Here is a 22,372-nt window from a genome sequence, read left to right on the forward strand (position 1 = left end):
CTAAAGATTAGGAGAGAGCGACAGTGAACTTTTATTTTTCAATTTATTTTGATCACTTAGGGTTATGTAGAGTGAACTTTAAAAAAACGTGAACATTTTTGTGGCTTTTATTTCGCTCTATTTATTTCTTTATATTTTCATTTTCAAAAGATAGTGGTTTCTGATGTATAAAGACTGAAATACTTTAACATGATAAGCTAACACCTGCAGACTTTCACGTCAGGAAACCTCCATTTTTTAGTGCCCAGCACAAAACCATGTCTCAAGGCTTAACTTGTTAGATGATCAAGTTGTTTTGCTTGTTTAACTAGGGCTTGCTAGCCAGTACACCTGAAAGTACTAGTGGCCTGGCAAATTTGTCAAATGTTTTCAAACCCTGTTCATCAAACCTGAAAGCAAATTTTCTTGATGTACACTTGATCAAATGGAGCATCACGATACCGTTATAGTCTAACTCACAGGATGTATACCCTCATTGGACATTGCTCTGCTGGGAAGTCTTGATTAAATAATTATCATTACCCTAATATTGCTTAGTGTCGATTTATATACCCGGGTCCAGGGGGACATTCCGGGTGAAAAACATTTCGTACAAAGCATTAAGCATCCTCTGGGCATCCGGACTCCAGACCTCGCACTGCAGAAAGTGCACAACCGCCCTCATCATGTGTCATTTTTTTTTCTTGAAGAAAGTATCTTCGTTTGTCTTAGAGGTCACGCATGGTCAATACAGTATGTGGCAGTGCGCATTATGTTTATGTACACTGAATGTCCGTGAAATGAACGCAGCTAATCAATACCGGTATTTATTTAGAAAATTACACTCAGAAATCCACGTACTCTGGCATTAATAAGACTTCAGCTAAGCTTCTTGAACCTATTAGGCTGTGGTTAACCCAAAGGTGAACACTTCATCTTGCCTGCTAAAGAGATAATACACCTATTCCCATCTCAACGCTCTTTTTCCGTGCATTGAATGGAGTCGGAGTTCTTATCCTTCATCAAATCGGTACAAAAGTAAATTCAGTATATTTGTTGTTCACTCATTGCGAGGTGTTTTTATAACCAGTTGCCTACGGGGCATTGGGTATGTCTTGTATTAGCCAACTATATTAGGCCAACCACACTATTTCGGAGGCGACTGGTTAAAGGGACTGTACAGTACTGGTTGAGGTAAGGGATTCATGTTTTGAACATTTCTAAGTGAGATAATGAGAAACCTCTTATGAAATATGAAAGAGCATGTAATTTTAAGAAGGATTCAACGCTTATTTGATGAAAATTGGTTTTGAAATGGCTGAGATATCCAAAAAAGTGATAATGATAAAAGGCGACATGCCCCAACTGTATTAGGATCTCTTTGTTTCACCTTGTTTTTGGATGTCTCAGCCATTTCAAAACCGATTTTCATCAAATAAACTTTGGATATATACCTTTTAGAATTGCATGCTCTTTGACATCTCATAGAGTGGTTTCTGACTATCTCGCAAAATGTTAAAAGCTACCTCACCTCGACCAGAACTGTACACACCCTTTAAGTACAATGTGTTTTATTGTGACGTCATATCCGATGTGACAGGTGCGCCATGTACATGTGGGTAAGTGTCAAGACTGGTCATTCAGGGCTGTGGATAAAGTGACGGTGATGGACGTGGGTATAGAGGCGGGCAGAGACCGGGAATATACTCGTGGAGTTCGTCGCATATCGGCAGCTAGTCGAGATCAAGTGATTGAATGGTTGTCGCAGTGTATAGCATCATATTATGATATTTCTTTCCCCATAGAAGTATACAATGTTGTAATACCCGTGCGATGGAATGAACTATATATTGTGTCTAGCCTGATAGAAATCGAAGGAACATCCGTGCAACAAGCAAAATACAGAAGGTAAAATCCTGGCTGTCTTCTCCAGACTGACATGCACAGAATGTCAACTGACCTCTCACGAGTTTTGTACATCCGATAAAAAAAAAAGAGGATTGTCCTAAATATCCCTAAAACCAATAAAATTCCCCTTCATCCTCTTTTTTGGAGTTTCATCAAGTCTCTTTCTGTGTGACTGCTTTCTAAAGTATGCATGAGTGTCCGGGTCCGTCCAAAGGTCCAGATCATAAGCCCACCACGTTACATGTAAGAGTTATGTCCGCAACGTATCCTGTCATGCAAGTAAAAATTGAGTTTTAAGCTAGTAATTGGTGACAAGCAGTATCAAGTCTACAAATTGTTGACACGGACGCACACGCACACTAAACAGAACTAAGACACCTCACCGACAACGTGTAATCTGTCAGTTACGTTATGTTTTGTTTGTTATAGTAAAGTCTACACCTGTGTGTTGATTTTGTAATATGTTGTTTGTTCACGGGCACGCGAGTTCGTCCGAGTGTTCGTCGTGTGCACTGAGACGCGCTTGTTTACACGCATGCCATTATGATACAGTGTATTTACAGGCGTGTACGCGCGAGAGATACTAAAATCATGGACACAATCTAAAACGGCAAAGAAATGTCGATTTGAAATGTACCTCTATTTATTGGAAATACATCTTCGAGTGCATATGAAGGTTAACTTTCATTATCATTACTTTGTAAAACAAACATTGAAAACAACGAAGCAGAATGCGCGTTTAAAATATAGCGTTTTGGTTAATGATCTTTGCTAAAGAAAATCCATTATGTAATTCAATTACGCAATCGTTTTCTGTCTAGCCTCCCATACCAAAGTCTTGACTGATCGTACGATCAACGTCATTACACTGAAAAACATCCTTGCTAATATATATACGAACGTTTACGCAGTCATCCTCTGATTCTTTAAGGGAAGTGAGTACAGAGAAAATTGCTCTCATATTGAAAATTCGGCAAACAGTGCTTTTTCGCATTTTCCAAGTTCCGTTCTTGGGGGCGCTATTGAAAGAGAGCAGAACTCTCCTGCTATGTAATGTACTCGATGGACTACGCAAATTGGGTTTTAACTCAACCAATCTCCTTTAAGTTTATGAAAAATATTACTATAACAAGTGAACCTCCGTGGAGATGGGTCATTTTCATAAACAGCAGCGCATTGATTTTGAACGAAATTTTGATCATTTCGACCATACATCAATTAGCGTTGTTCATCTTATCAAGCATTCAACAGTTACTAGTAGTAGACAGTGACGGCTTAAGGGCATCTTTGATATCTCAACTATTAGCTGAGCGAAGACATTATAATTTCTGCCAAGAGTTATATTTTTTATATTGAAGGCTAACGACGCATGGTTAATCTTTCGCACGTAAAAAAATTTTCCTCACCCCCCCCCCCTCCCGCTCAACTTTGTTGGGAATGTCAACCATAGAAAATGCTTTTCGGTGTTATATGCTATACACGGGTGCAATTATCGTAACATCATATTATACTGCGCAATATAGTGTAATCGTGTGATTAGCATCATGGCGTTTGTATAATTGTGATAAAATCACATGCTTCTGTACAAGCTTGAAAATTGAAATCCGGACAGTCAAAGACTGCTCCAGTAAAACTGTGAGGCGATGGCCATTGCTTCAGGTCATGAGATGAAGTTTCGATTTCATTCACACCAAGATCGTAGAGGTGGTGATACAGCTAATGGCTCGTCGACGTCGTCTAAAAGAAAGTCCTACAGTATGAACAAATGAAAATTTTAAATAGTGCATGAAATATATATATATATATATATATATATATGCATATATATAATATATGTATATACATATATATGTACATAATGTATATGAATTATGACATATATGTACATTATTATCACTGTACATTGATTATACGACTTATAGATACATTTACAAGCATAAGATAAAAATATGATGCCATATCATAATGATGATAATAATGTTGAAAACAACTACTATTATAGCAATGTTAACCTTTATTGAATTGATTAAGTGCTCGGCAGCTAGAAAGATTAAGTGAAAGTCGAATTTGGAACTCTTCGGAGACAAATCGGAAGAATACTTACACTTCGTCTTCGTAATTCTTGGCTGGTGCCATAGCGGTGATGAGTCTGAGCTTCTCTGATCCCTGGGACACAGGCAAATGCAAAAACCAAACAAACAAACAAACAAATACATGAATAAACGGTTACAGCTCGTTCTTCCGAAGGTTCGTTATTCCGAAGGCTCTTTAATCCTAAGATTCGTTATTCCGAGGGTTCGTTGTTCCGAATTTCATTTTCGGATTGACCAATCTTCGGAATAACGAACCTTCGGAATAACGCCACGAATTTGATTAACGAACCTGTATAGGTATATAGGGAATTTGCGTGTTTCGGATTAACGACCCTTCGGAATAACGAACCTTCGGAATAGCGAACCTTCGGAATAACGAACAGCACCCGAATAAACAAATATGGTCGTCATTGAAAGTCTGATATCAGATCAGCATACGTTTACAGGAAGCTGGAAATGATTCAAACAAAGCAAACAACATAATATACGCCTACACTAAACCTAACTAGCGATTCTTTACAACTCTGGCGTAAAACAATTTCTGTTCAATAGGAAGAGTTGTCTGGTAACAAGACAAGGAATTACTGACAATTATCTGAAACAACAACAACCGATAATGCAACAGCAATAAAAAAAATTATTACACAATATACTCAGTGGTGCACAATGCAATAATACAAAATGCAATATTTATGATTACGAAACTATGAACAAACTTACATCGAGGGCGCCCTTCATATGACTCTTGAAAGTCTCCTGGGCTTCTTCCAGTGTGACGTCAATAAGTTTCTTTCCTTCCACCATCAAGATCTGATCACCTTTAAAGATTGTACCTGAGAGGCAGTCAAGGAAATAATAGAATGTAAGCAATTATGACAGCCAGTTAGAAACCGCTAATAATACCCATATGAAGATTTTACCTGAGATAGTATTGAAATAGATTGAATCGATACAAAACTTTAAACCAGGATAGGTGCTCGTTGTAACGTAGTGCAGTGTATAGGCTTCCTAGAAAAACACATGCACTACGTCTTCAAGAGACATTATTGTGTGTTCCCATATACACTATGGTATGCTTTATATGCAATAAAAAAATCAATACTTTTTACTACAGAAATAATCGTCAAAAGGATCATAAGTCTTATAGCGACATGCCACTCCAATGTTTTAAAACATCGAGCAGTTTATTAAGACTTATTGACAAATTGCCCTGAATCGAGGTTAATATTTACGTCTATGTTGGTCAATTTCTCAATCAGTTGCAATAATAACAGCAAGACGTAAGAATTTCATCAAATGAGAACTTCGTTCGTTTGATTATAATTTACGGTAGTAAATAAACAAGAGCGGTATTATAATATTATAAAGTAAGTAAATACATAATATGTAAAAATCAAGCTTTCAGTGTAATCGCCATTAAAGTGAAATGGGAATGATAGTCACATTGTAATATAGGCATGACCCTCAACACCACACGACGCACATGAACAAAATAAAGGCGGTGTACCATTTCTGAAGGCCGCACCCTCTTCCATGATCTCTGCGATCACTATCTTGCCCATTAGGGGTGTACCGGCGCCCCCCTCGAGGAACATCTCCAGCGGACCGTCCTTGACAATCTCCACGGAACGCAGCTCTCGTCCGTCTATCTGCCTCGTGGTGAACTTAATTGTGCAATGGAACGAAACAGGGGATTATAATATAACAGTGACTGACAGCGCGATGCTCTATCACTTGATTCTTCATGCCCTGTCAGAATTGACATGTCATAATGATCAAGCTTAATGGGTGAATGACTCACGTTACATTTTGCGATATTATGTGCAAAGAACTTTGGAGGCTCCTCATGGTTTCCTCTCTACCATATTTCGAAAAGTGCATGTATTAGAGTGCATATCAACACAATTAATATCCAATCAAATATATTCAAGATAACTATGGGGGGATTTTCATCCTTTGAGGAATTGTTGACAATTTTGAACAACATTGCTTCATACGTTCTCCCAGGGACATCAACTAGACTAAAAAAAAGATACACACACACAAAAAAAGTCAGACAAAATTGATGCATACATAATGATAATAGAAAAAAAGAATAGGGGCAAGAAATGAGGAGGCTAATAAAAGAGATTTATCTGGAAGCTGAATGAAGACTAGAAGTAGGAGGAGGAGGAAACGGGGGTAGAGAGTTGGAGGAGAAGAAGGGGAAGGAAGGAGAAGAAGGAGGAGGACGAGGAGAAGAACAAGAAGGAGAAAGAGATGAAGAAGAGAATATGAGCTCGACCCACCATAGTGTAGGGATCCTTGGTCCACCATTCCGGTAAGTTCTCATCTTCTTTAGATTTCACGGGCGGTTTCTCAGGTTTCTCGGATTTCTCGGGTTTCTCGGGTTTCTGAGTTTAATTCACATGAAAAAATGTATAAATCTGTGTATAGTTTGACCACAGAATGTATACAACTATAGAAGACCTTTTTTCACAGGTGTATCTCGCCAGGAGCCATTACGTTGAATATACGGAAGGCGGGAGATGTGCTTAATTTCAAGCTAAATGCAAAACAAAAACAAAAACAAGAGAGTTCTGATTCGTCAAACCTTGACTTTGTCTTGGTAATAAACTTGGTCACTCCATTCAGCTTATTACATTTTTTTCTGGCATAGTCACTTGAATCACCTTCTTTCTTCAAAACTAATTTCATAATCTAGATGAAACAATGCATAGTCACTTGAATTAACTTCCGTGAAAAAATTGCACAGCCTTATAAGATTTAACTATCATGAGAGATGCGTATGTAAATAAAACAAACACAACAGAAATACAGCCTTACAGTTTGAAATCGCCCTATAGTCAGGAACAAAGTACCAGCAATATCAATGTCTGAGACGAAAGTACAAGACGTAGAGTCTTTTTTTTTTTTCTCTAAATTTATTCGTTTTCTTTTCGATGAATCAAACATAATAGCAATTACGTGTATGGTTATGGTAACCACATCACATTTTTTCATTCAGAAAATCAAATTATCATCATTATTCTGCTTGGACGGCCTATACTGAGGGTAGATAGTTTGTGTTCCTTGAATTCTAAGTTGAAAATTAAAGCTTAGTCGTCATATTTCTGTTATGAGTAAGGAAAGGAAACTCAATTAAGGTGTTCAATGATACAACAGGTAGTATAAGAGATACGGTTAATAAAAAATATATGTCATTGATGCCAGTGATGATTGTTAGCGGTTGAACAGAATGATAAAAACCGTTTCAAGCAGCCACTCGCATCTGAATATTAAAAGATAATAATTGGATTAACATGTTATTGCAAAACCAAATTTCGGTTCATCATATCAGGAAGCCATTTGCATGCACAACACATGAAAATTAAAATGATTAAAATAAGTTTACGTATATGTTGGGCACAGATTGTATAGCGGTAAAGCTTTTGTCAGGGTATATAGCGATTTTAAAATCTGTGCAAGCTCTCATGTTGAAGGCGTTTTACGGACATACCTGCAATTTTTATAGAGGGAATTTACCGTCATTCCTTGCAAACCACTCAGCACTACCTGACTGCATTGCATCTTCGATAGTCCCCTGACGTTTTTCCTCAGTTAGTAATTCAGACACTTTGAAACGAACTGAAGAGGTAATGCGGTTTTAACCAACACTAAACAAATGACTCTTCTTCACTAGATTATTCACCATCAGTAAGGTGGTTTCACATAATTCATATGCAGATGGTATTTTGAAGTGGCGATTTTGACAAGGTTTAAGCGGGGATGAAAGAAGCACTGACCACTAACTGCCTTCTGCTGCCATAAAGGGGAGGATGATATGAGTGGTGGGGAGGACTTTATCATTCTGTTCGCCCACTTACAGTATCATCATCACTGATTGGTTTGTAAAATGACCAATGAGAGCCAACCTCCAAACCGCTGGGGACGTCTTTACTCGCAGACACCCACTCCGCGTTTCTAGCAGTCTCCGGTTCATCCTTCGTGGGCTGGTATTGGGGAGTTATTTGTATGGCGTCTTCCTGTAATCAGAATCCATAGGATACTAATTTAATAATACTTTCTACTTTCTGAGCTAGCAGCTTTATTGAATGTGACCTCCATCCTCTGTGATTATATTCTTTATAGAATGGTTATAGTTTCAGCTATTGCATTGTCACTCTTTTATCTTATGTTTTGGCTTGTTTTAGGGTGAATCTTTTAACTTAAGGGTCATTTTCATTTGCTTGCTGCCATCAAATAAAAAGGAATATATCAATTGCAACGTACACAGCATGAGGGGGGGGGGTCTGGGACATTTACCCTCCCTTTGGAAATTTCAGATTTTAATGACAGAGAAAGGCAACTCGAATTTAAAAAATGGCGCAGAAACTTGTTCAAAGTTCTTCCGAGATAATTATGAATTTTACACGACAATAATAAACGGAAATTGCGGAAATTCATGGCATGGCAAAGCTGGGGCATTCATTGTATCCCCACAAGAAATAAATTACACAGACACTGCCCTGCAAGTACGTTATGTCTTTTTAAGCTTTGACTTTCCATGCAAATAGGGCATTTAAAACATTGAAATTGCTTGCAGACTAGTCATATGGCATCTAGACAAAGAATATAGAGAAAATTAACATATCAAAATCTCTACAACTCTGTTTCTCAACTCAAAGGAATCTTTAATAGAATTCAAGACGAACTTAAAATCGGTAAGGAAAAACCCCAACAATAACAACAACAACAACAACTTATGGGGTGCGGCATTCGAAAGTAGCCTACATGTATTAAATCAAAGAAATGACTTCTAGATTCTGCGATTATTTTCTGATTTGATCGGAGAGGAGTAACGACGAAACACATTTTGTACACATAGTGTCGCACCTGCCAAGATCGGAGCACGATGTTGAGGTGGGTGCTGCTCTTCAGCGCCACCAGAGCTTCGGCGTGAGAGATGTCCCGGAAACTGGTGTCATTTACTGCAGTTATCTCGTCACCCACCTGTGCATGGCATATGCAAGCATATTTGTGATATTATGTATGCATTTATATACGATTAGAAGAAACGAAATTACTTGATGTTAATCAATCAGTTGAAAACATTATCAGTTAATTGAACAAATATATGAATAAATAGATAAAAGAAAGAATGAATGATTGAATGAATTGATATATTGTAACATACGTGCGAAGAATTAATAAGCGTATTAATAAAGAAACCACAATTATTTTACATAAACGAATACTTTTTACATTTTATATAAACCTCCCCCATCTCCTCCAGATCTTCCTGCTTGTATATACACCCTTCTGTTTGTGTATTCGTCTATTAATTCTAGACTTTCTCGTTTATCTCTTTATAGAGATAATCTAAGTATATTTGATCATTATACTCTGATGTTTTTAAATCTGTCATCGCTTCCACTTCATTGCGTTGACCTCATATTAACACGAGGATCTGCTGACAACTCTATCTCGAGGATCCCAATATAGCTGAGGGGATGTTGACATTGGAGGTTAGTGACTCGCATTAGATAGCAGGAGATGCCTTTACATTTCAGTATTTCAGTATCTATTCCAGTACAGTGACGGGCATGAAAAAAAAAAAATAAACGTTTGACTTCAATGAGTTAGATAAATGTCCCTGGACTAAAAGGAGTCTGCTGGAGACTAGAACAGCTGTTAAATCCCATGGGACTGTCAAGAATTAGTGTTGCATTACAACAATAGACAGCTGCTTGCAGTGTAGGTCTATCTTTCGAAATAGCCCTTTCATTTTAGCCCCGTCATTGCCTGTCGGCAGTCACTCAAACTATGGCATGATATTTTCTGTCGTGACGTCACTGCTCGCGAGTATGCGATGTAACGACTTCAATCCTTAATTTGTGCAGCAGTCACGTGAATACATTGTGACCAATCACTGACTAGAATTTGAGCATATAGACTGTTTAATAAAATAACCTGGAATCCCAGTTTCTCGGCCAGCGTTCCCGGGTTGACCTTGTGGATGAAGATGCCGGGTCGATTCATCCTTCCGCTGCTGATACCACACCCAAGTCTCTCCCCCTCCTCCAGGTTAACGAAGATGGTGCGCTCCGTGGCAACGATGTTGCGGTTGGGGTCGACGGCCGTTGTAGTGGTAGGGCCCTGTTTCTGCATCCGGAAAATGGGTTTGGTTCACTTGGTAGCCATGAAATTCATCAAATTAGTCCTGACAGACACAGATTCATACACTCTCACATAAAATCCACATGAATCCACACAATATACGCATAATCACAATGATTGAGTATAAATTATGCATGTTGCTCATTGCTACTTCACCTCAGCAATGCAAAGCGCAAGCAAGAGGAAAAAAAAGAGCTTTGGTTGTGTACTTACCATTACATTCTTGATTGGCCTCCACATACACACACACACACACACACACACAAACACACACACACTTATTTGGCCATTATAGATTCATACATATATTGTATTTGAAATTTCTCTCTCCTGTGGAAAGAGAGGGAGGGGAGAAAAGAGAAGAAAGAAGAGAAGAAGGAACAGAGCTAAAAAACGAACAATTATGAGACGGAGAGAGAGAGATGTAAAGAGTTTAAACACGCTAATAGGTATAATGAAAAGGACTTACAGTCGTTTCTTTGCCACTCTCCACGAACTGCCACGAGATGGCGCTCTCACTCTTGTCTTTGATGGGCACAAGCCCGATGCCTTGAGGGGAAAAAAAACAAACACGGAAATAAACAAACAAACAAACACGAACATGAAAGCCTTCATCAATGATAAGCTGTTTTTGTCACTTTTCATCTACCATTGTCTCCCATTCTCTCCATTAAAGTCTACTGTCATTTATTTCTATATATTTCGCTCTTTTAATGCGGTGCTTTGAAGGTTAATGTATATAATAAGTGTGTGTGTGTGTGTGTGTAATAATGTGTGTGTGTGTGTGTGTGCGTGTCATATACGCTTCTTATTATCAGTGTATTGAGTTTCTCATTTATATACCCATATAAAATCAATGTGTATGTTTATTATGCATACAAACAAAAATATATTACTTATATCATCAAATCCGATGACTTTACGAAACTTCCTTCTTTTACCATCTGTGCGTTGGTATGAAAAAATGTTGTTAAAATAGTACAATGACCAAAAATAAACAAATAAACAAATAAAGCGAAGTAGACAATTGTTGCACCTTTGTTCGACAGTTGAACGCGTTTATATTTCTTTGCATGGTTCTGTCGGAGATAATCATCGAGGGGTGTTTTGTTTTTTTCTTTCTGGCTTTACACCTACGAATTACTAGCTGCTTAAACTGTAGGTACTAACAGATAGTGTCAAATATTGTAAACTCACTTTTCACTTTCAGAGTCAGCATCTTTTTGAGTTTCATTGCTGCAAACGCTTCGTTGTGTGTTACCATGGAGACGTTAAACCCATTGACCTGCAGTATTTCGTCACCCGGCTAAATTGGGGTGAAATGGGAACGGAATTGCGCAGATACATTTCTAGGTTTAAAATGAAAGACTGACGTTGTTGGGTTTAATAATATTTATATATATATATGGAGTACATTGTATGAAAAGATGTGCATCGACAGGGAGGCGGGAAGGGAAGGAGGATCAGTAAAAGACGTTACATGTATACTGATTTACTGATATTGTACAATCTATAAGGATTTGAGAGGCCTACATCTGTTTTGCATGGCCTACATCCATGACATCTCCACAAGCTTGCCTTTTACACAGTTCTCTCAATTCCAATAATACAAGGATTTTGAACGGATAATTTCATGTATGTATGTTCATTGTATCTCCTTTAGTAACTGTTCAAAAAAAAAAGAAATGTGATATTGGGAAAAACTGATTTGAATGACAACTTTACTGTACCGTTCTGTCATGCTCTTCTCTGTTCCGTTCATTGTTCTCTTTGATCTATTCCACCCACTCTCTAAAAAAAATCGAGTGAAAATGTTCTTTCTCGAAGGAGTGAATAACAATAAAGGGTGAATTTGAATTGAAATTGGAGTGAGTTTTTAGTGAAAATGTTCATTTTCACTCATTTAGAGTGACCACAGGGATCACTCGAAGATTTTTGAGTGATCCCTGAGGTCACTAAAAAATGAGTGAAAACGAACATTTTCACTCTTTTTTTCGGAGAGAGAGAGAGAGAGAGAGCAAGCTATTACACTTAACCTGGTGAGGAGTTACTCTGCAAGAATGTTTGTATTTTTGCTGATCGCCAAACTTATCAATGTTACGTAAAAACCACACTGATAAAAACTGGAAACCCCGAGACCAGTGAAAAGCACCGCTCCTACCTTGATCCCCTTCTGGTCTGCCTGCGAGTCGGGCGTGACCTCAGAGATGTAGAGCCCCACCCCGTGCTCTAGGCCTCCCCGGAACCTAAAGCCAAGGGGGTCCATCCCCCTCCGGGTCATGTGTACCACTCTCGCCTTCTTACTGTTTAATACGAACAAGACCATACAAATAGAAAAGGAAAGCACAATATAAACAGATAGACAAATGCTGTATACACAAACGACTAATCTACTGATCACATACACGAATCAGCAAAGGAGTTTTACCATTAATAGTGGATATAAAGTGATTCAGAATGTGTGCTTTTCCATCATTTGTGAAAAAAAAACATATCGTTATTTAGGTTTATTTGCAAGTTTGTCCTTTCTATTGTTTATCAAAGAATCTTGAATATACACGTTTCTGTAACTGTTCGTTGATTTCTTTTTCTTTTATCTCAAAATCAGAAAATTGTGTAAAGGTTGAACCTATAATTTGTTTTGTTTTGTTTTTTATTGTTCCATATTCCACATTTCAACAAATACATAAAACATAAACATCACAATACAAAAGCCTGGACGAATTGTCAAGTACAGCTTATAAGACGATAAAACATGTGAAATATGAGGAATCTACATAGAAGCATTGCTTGTAGGGTGTAGATTCCCAGATGCGGATGTGAGATTATTTCTTACTTGGTTATGTAATTAAAGGGATGACAATCTGTGAATTGGAGAAATATAAACGCCAAAAAGTAAAAAGAAAAATAACAAAACAAAGAAAACAATGTCCGCGGCACAGACTTCTTGAGAGTTGCGTGATCTCAATCGGAACAATCATAATCGGAACAATCATAAAACTAATTACGTTATCACGTACAGTGTGAATAATACGCAGTAAAGTTTAAAGAATACAGCTAAACTTTCATTGTTGTGCTTGTAAAACTTTTCTCTTTCTTTGCAGATTAATTTTTAAAGGGATGGCATAGTATAATTGGCTAAGGTGTGGATTCAGCTTTTAACTTTTTGCGATATGATCAAAAGCCCCTTTATGAAATGTTAAAGAGCATAATACTTCTATGAGAAATTCGAATTTTATTAGATGAAAATCTGTTTTGAAATGGCGAAGATATTCAAAAACAAAGTAAAACGAAGCAATCCTAATTAAAAATGGATCCATATTCTATTAGGAATAATTTCTTTGGGATATCTCAGCCATTTCAAAACCAATTTTCATCAAATAAACTTTGACTTCCCCTTAAAATTATATGCTCTTTCATATCTCATTTGAGTTTTCATTATCTGAAAAAAAAATCATCATCTAAAAACGTTGGAAACCTAACGCCCCATCTCAACCAAAACTGCACCATCCTTTTGACTCATCTGGTAAAATGTCCTTTGACAAGTTCATTGCAGCTGAGATTATTTACATGCACAGTAGCGTTAGATACTTAGCGTTGATGGGGGTGAAAGGGATCGACGTGTAATGGAGAGAGTGTCTAAAAGGTGTAATTTACCTCGGAGGAACGGGGCAGAGGTTGTTATACTCAACCTGCTGGTTGACAGACACGAAGGGGCGGATGTCGTCGAACAGCGCGGCGCGGTCCGGCGAAACCAGAAGATCACGCATGGCGTTTACTAGAGCGGCAACATCGCGGTCCCTGGATGTAAAGTTTGTGATAATGATAATGGATAAGACTCCCGACTCCTAATCGGAGGACCAGAGCTCGATTCTAGCCCAGAGCTGACGTCCTTGGACAATTATGTTTTTACGCATCACGCGTCCCTTTCGACCCAGGTGTATGAATGGGTACCTGGCAACGCAAGGGTAATAATAATGGTAGGGCACTCTGGTAGAGCAGATGCAACACTAAAGAAGCTACCCTGGATAGAGAAGACCTTCTTATTATCATAATTATTATTATTAGTAGTAGTAGTAGTAGTAGTAGTATTAGTATCATTATTATTATTATTATTATTATCATTATAATTATTATTATTATTATTATTATTATTATTATTATTATTAAGAAATACGAATAATGATGTTGATAAATGATGATAACAATAAAGATAATAATGATAATGGTCATAACAATTATGATGATAACACCAATAAGAATGATAATAACAATGATAATAACAAAATGTATAGAAGCAGAAGAAGAAGAAGAAGAAGAAAAAGAAAAACAGAATGAAGAACAAACGAACAAAGACAACAACAACTAGAGTAAAATTCCAATTTGCAACAAAGCTGGACTTACTCAGCCGCGGTAACCTCGTCAGTGTAGTAGTTCATTTCTTCTAGAGGGCCCTGTCATTGTCATGACCCCTGTTAGCATTGCTCTACTCCTCTTGGACAAGTGCGTTATCACATGTTTACCCAGAACTTACAAGATAAGTTATTATGGTACTAGCTTGTGCAATCTCGGTGAATCATTCCCTTTTTATCCGCATAGTTTCCATCCATTCCTGTTACCCTCGTGTAGTCCTTAAAATAATTGTGTGTCACAAAATTATTTTTTGAAAACAAATACTGAGTTTGAGTTTGAGTTTATTCATTTAACCACGGTAAAAAGCTTGGTTGCTATCAACTATAAGCTGTTTTTCAGCAAGGCCGTGAAATGATAACAAAACATAAAAATCATACAATGAAGAGAATGCAAAGAAAAAAAAAACACGAAATAACCATTACAAAGAAAAAATGAAAAATTCACAAAGTATACAATGTGTATTGAACAAAATGAATATTCGTGATATCAGAACTGGCCAGTTGTAATCGTATTGTACAACAACGGTTTAAGCGTCTGAATTAAAAACACCACAGGAAGCCGTCTGAGCGATACTTACTCCGCATACTTCTTGAGGCTGGAGTAGAGGCTTTGCTGCTCCCTCTCCAACTCCAGGACACTTTTCACCTGTTGACATGACATAACGGTTACCATGGTTACAATGGATCCGGCAGATATTAGACATCAGCTTTGGCAAACTTTCAAAAACAATGCAAAACCAAAAAACAATGTTTCTTTTCAAATAACAATATGGTCATTACGATGGCCATATCTTATTCATTGTGGCCTCTTCGTTGTTAGCACTGTAAGTGTAACATCAGAGCACCCTATTACCCAAATACCCCAGTGCTGAGAGTGGCGTGGGTAAAACATTTACCATAAGAATGACAACGAATACTGGCACTTGCCGGTATTCGAACTCAAGACCTCCGAATAAAATGAAATCAACTTTGTTTGTTTGTTTGATAGATACTTTATTTTCTGCAAATCAATATACATAAGTTACATAATCATGAAAATGCAGGAAATGTACAAAGTAAATTAAACGCAAAGTCGTTTGACTTGCATAAACCACGATACATATAAGTACATAATCATGAACATGTAGGACATAATTATGTAAAGTAAATTTAACACAGTCTTTTGACTTGCATAAACAACGATATGAAAGAAATTTAATATACAGTATGCATGTCTATGCAGCAGTGATAAGAATAACATTTATAGTTAAGAAACGATTATACAGAGGGCCGCCATTATAAGCATTGCTTGAAAAGATGGCCGGCCCGAGGAAAAGATAAGGACGTACTAAATTCGTAACAATATAAATTCTGCTGCGAAGGTAGCAGGGGAAAATAAACTCTGGTGTGTGATGGTGGTGGTGGTGAATGTGTGTGCAGGTGCTTGAGGGTGCACAATAGCAGATAGGCTGGAATTTAGAATAGTGAAATTGGTTTACTGAAAGAGGGGACGATATGCGCTGTTGCTATCAGGAGACCAACATTAGTTACAGGTTTATATTATTTATTTGTTTTTAGTTCATATTTGAAATATACTGTAATGAAATGTACTTCTTTAAGTTTGCTTTAAATGAAAACAAGGAGGCACACTGTTTCAACTCCTCAGGAAGAGTGTTCCATGTATCCGGACCTTGATGTCTAATCGACTTTTGAGCAAGTAAAAGCTTCGGATTACTTAAGTGAAAATCATGGGAACGACGGGTAGGGTATGAGTGAATATGGTCATTGGTTACTAGGGTATTATGAAAAAATGGTAATGCATTTCGAGTGTGTTTATACATAAATATGGCAGTTAGGTATAAATGTATATCATGGGCCTTCAAAGTTTTTAGGCGATAAAATATGGGGTCAGTGTGAGCCAAAAAATGTGAATGTGTGCATATACGAAGAGCCTTTTTCTGGAGAAGAAAAATTGTGTTCAGTTTTGTTTTGCTACTGTTGCCCCATAAAATATTACAGTACATTACATATGGTAAAAATAAAGTGTTGTATAACATAATTAAAGTTTGATCATTAATTAAATATTTTATTCTTCTTAAAACACCAGTTGCTTTAGATATTGCTGTTGTAATATTCTGAACATGAGTATTCCAAGTTAGATTGCTATCTAGGGTTACTCCTAGGAACTTGGTTGAATGTTTCTCAGCAATGTTTATATCATCAATAAAAATACTTTGAGGAAGGGTGGGTTGGGATTGCAACGTATGAAAGTGTATAAAACATGTCTTATCAATATTCAATGAAAGCTTATTACTTCTAAACCACTTCGAGATGTTGCTTAATTCCGTATTTAATGTGTCAACCAGTGTTACAATGTCCTTGTGGGAATAAAAAACATTGGTGTCGTCTGCAAATAAGATGAAATTTAAACGAGGAGAGGAGTTGATAATATCATTGATATAAATCAAAAAGAGTAGGGGCCCAAGGATAGATCCCTGAGGGACACCGCATGACACGTTTGAATATGTTGAGTGAGTGAATTTAAATACAACATATTGTTTTCGATGACGTAGATAACTTCTGAACCACGACAGAGTAATCCCTCTCACACCATAGTTATATAATTTTTCAAATAAAATATCATGATCAATAGTGTCAAACGCTTTACTAAGGTCCATAAAAACTCCAATTATGTGCTCCTTTTTAGAAAGCGCATCAATAATATTATCAACAGATTTAATTATAGCATAATCGGTAGAAAATCCTTTCCGAAAACCAAACTGATTCGCATTTAATATTTCATTTTCAATCATGAACGAGTGGAGACGCTTGTAAACTACTTTTTCTAAAATTTTCGATATTGCAGGTAACAATGAAATGGGTCTATAATTTTTCACCATTAAGGGATCTTCTCTTTTATGAATGGGGATAACTTTGGCCGTTTTGAAGGAGTCTGGATAATTTCCGTTGAGTAGGGATAAATTGAATATATGGGTGAGAGGGGCTGCTAGGGGGTAAATTATTTTTTTCAACAAATTCACACTTAAATTATCAGACCCACAGGATTTACTACATTTCAAAAATCGAACAGTATCAATAATTTCCGATTCATTAATTGGAGTAAAAAAAAAGAATTTTGATTACTTTCAAATAAATAATCTTTATAATTCTTTGTATCATTTGCAGGAATAGATGCTGCTAAAGAAGGACCAACATTAACAAAAAAATTGTTAAAAATATTTGCAATTTGGTCAGGATTGATAATAACATTATCGTTATGAGTAATGCTGTCAGGACATTCCGTAGGTTTCTTTTTGAGTATTTCATTAACAGTCCGCCAAAGAGCACTTTTATCATCCTTATTAGATTCGAGTTTATTTGAGATATATGATTTACGTGAGACTCGAATCAAGGTAGTTAATTTATTTCTATATGTTTTATACCTTTTCACATTTTCAGGAGTAGGTTTTCTCAAAGATATTTTATAAAGACGGTTTCGAGTGAGAATGGAACGTATAAGGCCTTGAGTAATCCAGGGTTGCCGAGCTTTTTTCCTTCCTTTTCTTTTGGGAGTTAAAGGAATGTGCTTATCACAATAATCTAATAATTTTTGTAAGAAAATTTCATAAGAAGAATTAACATCTTGGAGTTCAAAGACGTCATTCCATTGTTCTTCAAATAAATCTTGATTCAATGAATCAATATTATGTGGCGTTACATATCTATGCATTTTCAAATATTGTTTGGGTTGGTGACGTATTGGGGTTGTTACAGATTTATCATTTATCATAAAAATTGGTAGGTGATCGGATATATCTGAGTAAATAATGCCGTTCGTACAGGTTTCCGTTATTACGTTAGACATTATGTTATCTATTAATGTTTTGCTATGTGTGGTGTTATTTATTCTGGTAGGTTTATTGATGTGGGGATGCATTGAATTGGAAAATAATATGTCGTGGAAATGGGTAGGTTCCAATAAATCTATATTGTAATCTCCCATCAAGAAAATGGATTTTCTCTCTCCAAAGATTTCATTAACACAATGGTCGAAGTTATCAAAAAAAGATTGAATGTCATTTTGTGGAGGACGGTAAATAGTACCAACTATAATATTTTTTTTCATTTTCATTTAGGATTTCAATAAATAAACTTTCTGCTTCCTGAATACACAAATCAGTTCGAATTTTAAATTCAATTTGATTATTGACGTACATGGCAACCCCACCTCCTTTGCCATACTTTCTATCATTACGAATAAAATTGTAATTTTCAATGCCAAATAGGTCCGGGGAATTGGTGTGCAACCATGTCTCGGTAACTCCTATGACGGAAAATGGGAAATCATTGAGGGAACTTAAAAATAATTCAAATATTTCAAAATTTTTATTTAAACTTCTTATATTAAAATGAATTAAACTGAAATTAGCACAAATTTGATTTGCGGTATTGAAAGGAAATTGACTGTTAAATTCGTTGATAGTGAAGTATTGGCTTGTGTGGTTCACTAGCTGTTGGTCATCTATTCCAAAATCAAAATCCATTTACAATGAGTGACATTATGTGATAACTGCATATCGTGGTGCAACGTGGAGTGCAGTGCATATCGTATGCACGGGGTGTATACGATGAGGTGCATCGGTGCGTGGTGTGCTGTAACAAACTATAAAGGAGTAATTGAAACGAAATACTTAGAGCCAGAGTCAACATGATTACGTTACTACTAGTAGTCATAAAAAACAACAACAAACAAACAGGGGAACTTAGCTATAAATCTGCGTATAAATGCACATTTAACTATTATTCACCTCATTGAGTCCTCAATGCAAACTCTACCAAAACTCCTGCACTGGATTTACTATCATAAGAATAGAACATAAAATCTGGTTCACCTGTAACACACAAATGGAGCTCTTTGATAAGGGGTGTGAAACGTTGAAATGCGGTTATTTCAGATCATCCTGTATAATAATTGCTTTCGCAATTACACCGCATGCATACCAACCATTGACATTTTCTAAAGTTTCCGCTTTCGATGTAGTGCAGGTGTCTAGTCCAACATACAAAGCGTCACTTGTAGTAGTTCGTAAAATGAATCACCGGTTGTCTGTTGACCTGTGAAGAGGCCTACACTTAACATATTAAAGGACAAGTTCACCTTCATAAACATAAGGATTGAGAGAGTGTAGCAATATTAGTAGAACACATCATTGAAAGTTTGAGGAAAATCAGACAATCCGTTCAAAAGTTATGAATTTTTGAAGTTTTTTTTGCAGTACCCGCTGGATGACAAGACTACTGCAATGTATGAATAACTTAGATGTCACATGCGTACAACAATATAAGGAAAATATAAAGAGAATTTCACAAAATTCCATCTTTTGAAAAAAGTACACATTCCCCTGACTCGTTACCGATAAATGTTATGGGTAATATTATTCCCCCTGCCTTTAGAAAGAGGCAAGTCAATTGCTCTTTTATTATGCGAAAAAAGTGAAAATATGTTGAATTTTCTTTTATATTTTCTTTATACTGTTGTACGCATATGACTCACAAGCTGTAGTAGTCTCCTCATCCAGCGGTTCCAACACAAAAATTTAAAAAATTCATAACTTTTGCATCGATTGTCCAATTTTCCTCAAACTTTCACTGATGTGTTCTACTAATATTGTTGCATTTTCTCAATCCTTATGTTTATGAAGGTGAACTTGTCCTTTAAGGGTTAGTGACACTCCGGAGCACACCGCAGGGCCAACACGGTCAACCACCGGACCCCCCCCCCCCCCCCCACATGGTTTTATACCATATGAAAGGAGTGGAAGGGGGCCCGGCAGCCAACCACGCCGACCCCACAATGCACCCCAATGTGCACCATACCTTGACAATATATTACATCAGTAGAGGAAAAAGAAAAAAAAAATAAATATGTGGTTGCAATGCGCTGAATAAACTGAAGCACCATCACTTCGGGAGTTGACAGGAGAAATGCGGACATGCGTTAAACAGTACATAATGGATGGGCCTCCGCATTGCTAACGACTGTAACAGTATGTACGGATTGAAGTTGGGGTCGGATAAAAGACCGATTTGATTCTGCAATACACCCTACGACTATCAAACTTTGCCTCGTAAAACAAGAGAAAGAAAAAAGAATACAGACTTTACCATCTACTACGCAAACAGTTCGGAGATATTCAACATAGAAACTGTAGTTCATAAATACACCCGATTGTATGATGTAGTAATCAATAATGTGAATGGATACAATAGCGAGAAATTATAAAAAAACGCCGAACTGTGCCGTTGTTTAATTTTGTTTTGTTTTCAGTCTTGTCTTTGGGGCGACAGTAGTATCAACACATATGCTAGGTTAAGCTCACTAAACCGAGCGTCATACTAAAATTATCTATTTAAAACCTAATCACTGAATAAAATGTGATACCAATCGACCGGGGCTCAAGCTCTATTGCGGATATAGATAACCTGTCGACCAGTGTTTACTAAATACCTTAAAGAGGCAAAAATGTGTCCGATACCTGCCCGTACTGACTCAATACTACGTATACCAAATTTTTCATACTGAATTGACTGTTTAGCAACAAGAAAGATAATGGCAGTCGGAGTTTTTCTAATACGTATTCAGATCGAGGTGTTAATCGTGCAACATCTGGTAGACAGAAATTACCTCTTGGTATTTGTGCAAAAAGTTAGAATGAGCGCATTGACCGCAGTGACTCAGTACTGTGTATGCTACAATCATCTATGATACTCAAAGGACTGCCTATATAATCACAAGAATAATAATGACAGCTGGAGCTTCTTTTACACATATTTGGAGGCGTTAATCATGTATCAACTGGTGGGCAGGATTTTGTCCCTTGGTATGTGTACCAATAGTGAGAATGATGGTATTGACCGTATTGGCTCACTACTATGTATGTCAGCTTTTTCGTATTCAAGGATTGCCTAGCAACAAGAAACATAGAGTCAAACAGATCTTTTTAAACACACGGGGGTGTTAATCATACAACATCTGGTGCACATTAACTTAACCATTGGTATTTGTACCAGGAGTGAGAATGGGTATACAACGCTATGTAGCAACGTAATGGCAATTCAGAACAGGTTATTCTGACTACATAGCTTTTCGGGTGGTTGGTTTGAGGGCGCTATGTACTGTGAATAATAATTAAGGCGCCATTTCTTAAGTAATCTATATAACCATTTTCAATTTCTTACGTAATAATCCGTGTTTATCAATACAAAGTTAATGACAATTAAATGTACACTTGATTACCTCCTATCAATCCAACACATTTATGATTTACAGGTGTCCAACATAAAACTTCGGGGTCTAGAAATGACCCTTCTCCACAGAACTCTACATGCACCGCAGACAGAAGGCCTATGTACGCCGTAGCACAACAATACCACGGATCGCTGAGAAAAGAACTTGATTCAAATACAACATTATTCTAATCATCTATTATGGGGTGTATATATATATCAAAAACGGTTGATAACAAATACACAGTTAAACCTGGTTCATAAATAATGCAAAAACATAATACCAAAAGTATTAGTTTCCTTGAAGCATAAGGGGAGGGTGGGTTGGGGGTAACTTCAACTTTCAAAAATAAATACAATAGTTATACTTTGTAGGTGTTCATCATGGGATTTGGGGCGGGCTATACAAGATTGATGGCCTGGAGCACCGAGGTGCAATAAGCCTAGTTTCATTATAACATGGAGACCTGTATCCGATCTCTATAATTATGTTCATGAATGGTGTAAAAACAGGTGTCTGATACAGACGCACCACGAATCTTCATGTTCAATAAA

The 22,372-nt window shown here is 36.9% G+C and overlaps 1 protein-coding gene across 2 annotated transcripts in view; it reads right to left on the reverse strand.

The window, feature by feature from the left end:
* Positions 1–3,309: 3,309 nt before the first annotated feature.
* Positions 3,310–22,372, reverse strand: part of LOC139726676 (harmonin-like) — a 21,980-nt gene continuing 2,917 nt past the window's right edge. The window contains exons 2-14 of one of the 2 annotated variants that reach the window (XM_071637662.1): positions 15,130–15,197; positions 13,797–13,940; positions 12,301–12,442; positions 11,337–11,445; positions 10,609–10,688; positions 9,933–10,118; positions 8,856–8,972; positions 7,895–8,005; positions 6,269–6,373; positions 5,488–5,644; positions 4,701–4,813; positions 3,992–4,053; positions 3,310–3,637 (exon numbers count right to left, since the gene is read on the reverse strand). In XM_071637662.1, the coding sequence (XP_071493763.1) occupies positions 3,625–3,637; positions 3,992–4,053; positions 4,701–4,813; positions 5,488–5,644; positions 6,269–6,373; positions 7,895–8,005; positions 8,856–8,972; positions 9,933–10,118; positions 10,609–10,688; positions 11,337–11,445; positions 12,301–12,442; positions 13,797–13,940; positions 15,130–15,197 (1,407 nt within the window). In that variant the 3' untranslated portion in view covers positions 3,310–3,624. Of the gene's footprint in view, positions 3,638–3,991; positions 4,054–4,700; positions 4,814–5,487; positions 5,645–6,268; positions 6,374–7,894; positions 8,006–8,855; positions 8,973–9,932; positions 10,125–10,608; positions 10,689–11,336; positions 11,446–12,300; positions 12,443–13,796; positions 13,941–15,129; positions 15,198–22,372 lie in introns of both variants that reach the window. The other variant, XM_071637661.1, reaches the window with a different exon arrangement.

Source organism: Diadema antillarum, unplaced genomic scaffold (genome assembly GCF_040938485.1).
Source record: "Diadema antillarum isolate AM-2024a unplaced genomic scaffold, OU_Dant_1.0 seq00000096_RagTag, whole genome shotgun sequence".
NCBI lineage: Eukaryota > Metazoa > Echinodermata > Echinoidea > Diadematoida > Diadematidae > Diadema > Diadema antillarum.